Below are 3,446 nucleotides of genomic sequence, written 5' to 3'. Positions count from 1 at the left end.
TCATGTTGGCCAGGCTAGTCTTGAACTCCTGACCTCAAGTGATCTTCCCGCCTCAGCCACCCAAAGTGCTGGGATTATAGGCGTGAGCCATTGTGCCTGGCCCCCTAAATCTTTCTAAAGACACACCCCTTACAGTCTGTCTCCAAAAAGTCTTAACATCTCCCTGACATAAAGAGATATCAAATTCTAATGGAAAGTCGAATTCTCACAGATTTACTTGGTTTGAAGGAAAAAAAACTACCCAAGCCTAGCTTGTGGAAGAAAACATTTTCTTTCAGCCTCGCCAATGGCTTCATTATTGAGGAGGGCTCGGGGTCCTGACAAGCCCGAGAGAAACAACTGCTCTCTGCTCCTGATCCCTCCAGCCTCAGGCTCAGTGACCGGTGCTCTGGGGGATGCCATCCAGTCAGGTGGGTGGACTTGACAATACCTGCTCCTGAGGTGCTGTTCGGTGAAGCAGAACCTTGGCAGTGAGGGAGGGCGGGAGCTGAGTGCTGACAATCCTAGGAGGTCACACACAGAACAAGAACACCATGAGAAGAAATACACCAAAACACCGAATTTTAAAAGTGCCTAACAGCCTGTGTTGACGAGGATCTTGGGGACTTGGCTGGTGGGAGTTTCAACTGGTAAAACCCTTACAGAGGGCACTCTGGTAGTTCCTGCCAACATTTAAAATACCCAAACACTTTGACTCAGCTTGTACCAAGATGTATACGTAAGAATATTCATTACACGGAGAATGGTAAAAACAATTAAAAAATGAGTAAACCACCAAAATGTTCATCAACAAGAGAGTAAAGCACAACACAGCCAGAATCCCAAAAAGTGTGCAGCCCTCGTAAGAATGAGGTGGACCCATATGAACTGGTAAATAAATCCTCACTATATGCATTGAGAAACCATGTGATCCTATTTAAGGAGATAGCAAAAATAAACAAAATCAGCATATGCAGACATGTACTGGTGGGCACAAACACACAGAGCAAGATGCCCACCAAACTACCAATGATGAGGACAGGTTAAGAGTGAGGGAGAGGCTGGGCACAGTGGCTTACTCCTGTAATCACAGCACTTTGGGAGGCTGAGGTCAGAGAATAACTTAAGCTTAGGAGTTTGAGACCTCCACAAGCAACATAGTGAGACCCCATCTCTACAAAAAAAAAAAAAAAACTAAAAACAATTAACCAGGTGTGGTAGCATGTGCTTGTTGTCCCAAGCTGAGGTGGCAGGATCACTTGAGTCCAAGAAGTCGAGGCTGTAGTAAGCTGTGTTTATGCCACTGCACTACAGCCTGGGCAACAGAGCAAAACTGTGTCTCAAAAACAAACAAACAAAAAAAAACAGTGAGGAAGAAAAAAGGGGGGTTTTAAATTGTGCTCTGTGTGTTCCTCTATTGATTGACTTGTTTATAGTGAAAATGTATTCATGTATTAGCTATATAATTTAAATACAGGCTGAGTGCAGTGGCTCATGCCTATAATCCAAGCACTTGGGGAAGCTGAGGATTGCTTGAAGCCAGGAATTTGAGACCAGCCTGGGCAACACAGCAAGACCTCGTCCCTACAAAAAAAGAAAAGACAAATATATATATTTAAGAAACGCAAAATGAGAAAAGGGGAAAAAAAATACTCTCTTTGGTGGGTATGTTGCTGACGAACTTGGAAGTCCCACAGCTGATTCAGAACCATCATGATAAGAACCAGAGCAAGGAAGAAGAGTGCAAAGCGCACCAGGGTCTATGCTCGGTTCTTCCGCATCTGTCATCTTATTTCATTCTTCACAAGGGATGTCTATTTCCCAGAAGAGAAAATTGAGGCTAAGCAACTCACCCAAGGCCACATGGCTGGCAAAAGGCAGAATCTGGAGCACAGCACAATGGCCCTGCCTGTCCTGGGCTGTGAGAACAAACCCTCCACGAGGAGAGAGGCCTTAGATGACCTAGAGTGGCTCTTGGGCACTCAGACTCACGAAGAGGCCCTCCAACTACATGAAGAAGGCCAACCAAGACACAGGCCCAGCCAAGAGGCTGGAAGGCAGCTGTATAAGGGCCTGTAAGGCTGCTTTGCAGAGCTGAGCCGAGGTAAGCACACCAGGGCCTCTGGGCAGCAGGAGGAGGGAGGGCCACAGCAGGCCCCTTCCATGCCTCTTGACTTACAGTGCTGGCTGCTGGCAAAGCTGGGGACTCTGCATCAGCATTTTGCAGACTGACAACTATTCCAGCATGCCCTATACTGAGAATTATAGAGATTCCTTGTATATTCTTAATTCTTTTCTGAACACAACTATTTCCAATTTCTCAGCTTTGCTCAAAGACTGGTACACACCTGTCTTTCTAAACTACCTGATACTAGACAAAACCAGCCCATTTGGAACTGGCCAGAGACTGAGCTCCCCACCATGATCTGGAGGTAGCTGATGGTCAGTTGTGCAGCAGGGGAATGGGGCTGGAGGAGAGGGGTCTGGAGTTACTCACAGTCCTTTATAGAGGATGCAGCCAGCGAGAATGTGAGGCAAGCGCTGGCAGGTCTGCAGAATGCGGGCTGCCTTCAGCAACAACAGGGGCTCCACCTGTGCAGGGCAAGAGGCATCATGGCCACCCATCAGCATGCTCACAATCAGGAAGGAAGAAAAGGGGAAAGGGTTGTACAGAACAGCTGGACAGGGTGTATCTCAAAGCCTGGAAAAGGAGAATGCATCACACAGTAAAACCTGTGCCATGGCTTGGGACTATTCTACCTCTCTATACCCAGAACTTCTGACACCACTAAATGCCAAATTCTTAGAACAATGAGGCCTGTCCAGAAGCTAGAAGGTGCAGCAAATATGGCATATGTACTATATGCACTGAGAAACCATGTGATCCTATTTAAGAAGATAGCAAAAATAAAATCAATATATGCATATATGTACTGGTGGGCACAAACACACAGAAAGAGCAAGATGCCCACCAAACTGCCAAAGGGGTCAGAGTAGATGGCCTGGGAGACCCTATCTACACTGACAATGCTAAGACCTGATGGCAGCAGAAGAGGAGGGTGTATCCTATAAATACACATCATGGTACCAGGTGAAACCCACCTACCCTATCCTCCACCTTCCTTCTGAAGCACAATCCCCATGGTGATACAGGTGGCCTGATGTCTGACCAGGTTCCATGACTCTATTCCATCACAAAAAATGAAAACATCATGCTCTTTCACTCGGGGAAATATGCCTCAGTTCCACATTCCTTGTATGGAGTCAGTGGCCTAGAAGTCCCTAAAAATACAAGAAAAGCATCTGGACCTGGTCAGGAAGAGCCAGCAATAGCCAGCAGCCTCCTCAGACTTCCACCTGCCAGCTAGAACCAGCAAGTATCCACCAGCTGTTAGAACTAGTGTTAATGGAGCCTCTGGAGCTGCTGACACATTAAGAAATTTATTCTTCATAGCCTCAAGACTGTG

The 3,446-nt window shown here is 46.6% G+C and overlaps 1 protein-coding gene across 2 annotated transcripts in view; it reads right to left on the bottom strand.

The window, feature by feature from the left end:
• The window catches only part of HPS4 (Hermansky-Pudlak syndrome 4), a 33,941-nt gene that overhangs the window by 16,734 nt on the left and 13,761 nt on the right, over positions 1 to 3,446 (bottom strand). For both annotated transcript variants that reach the window (XM_011934844.1, XM_011934845.1), the window contains one exon: positions 431 to 503. In XM_011934844.1, coding sequence (XP_011790234.1) covers positions 431 to 503 — 73 coding nt within the window. The remainder of the gene's footprint in view (positions 1 to 430; positions 504 to 3,446) is intronic.

This window comes from Colobus angolensis, unplaced genomic scaffold, assembly GCF_000951035.1.
Source record: "Colobus angolensis palliatus isolate OR3802 unplaced genomic scaffold, Cang.pa_1.0 Scaffold139, whole genome shotgun sequence".
NCBI lineage: Eukaryota > Metazoa > Chordata > Mammalia > Primates > Cercopithecidae > Colobus > Colobus angolensis.
Note: the sequence above shows the minus strand (reverse complement) of the source record. Positions and strands in the feature narration are given on the sequence as shown.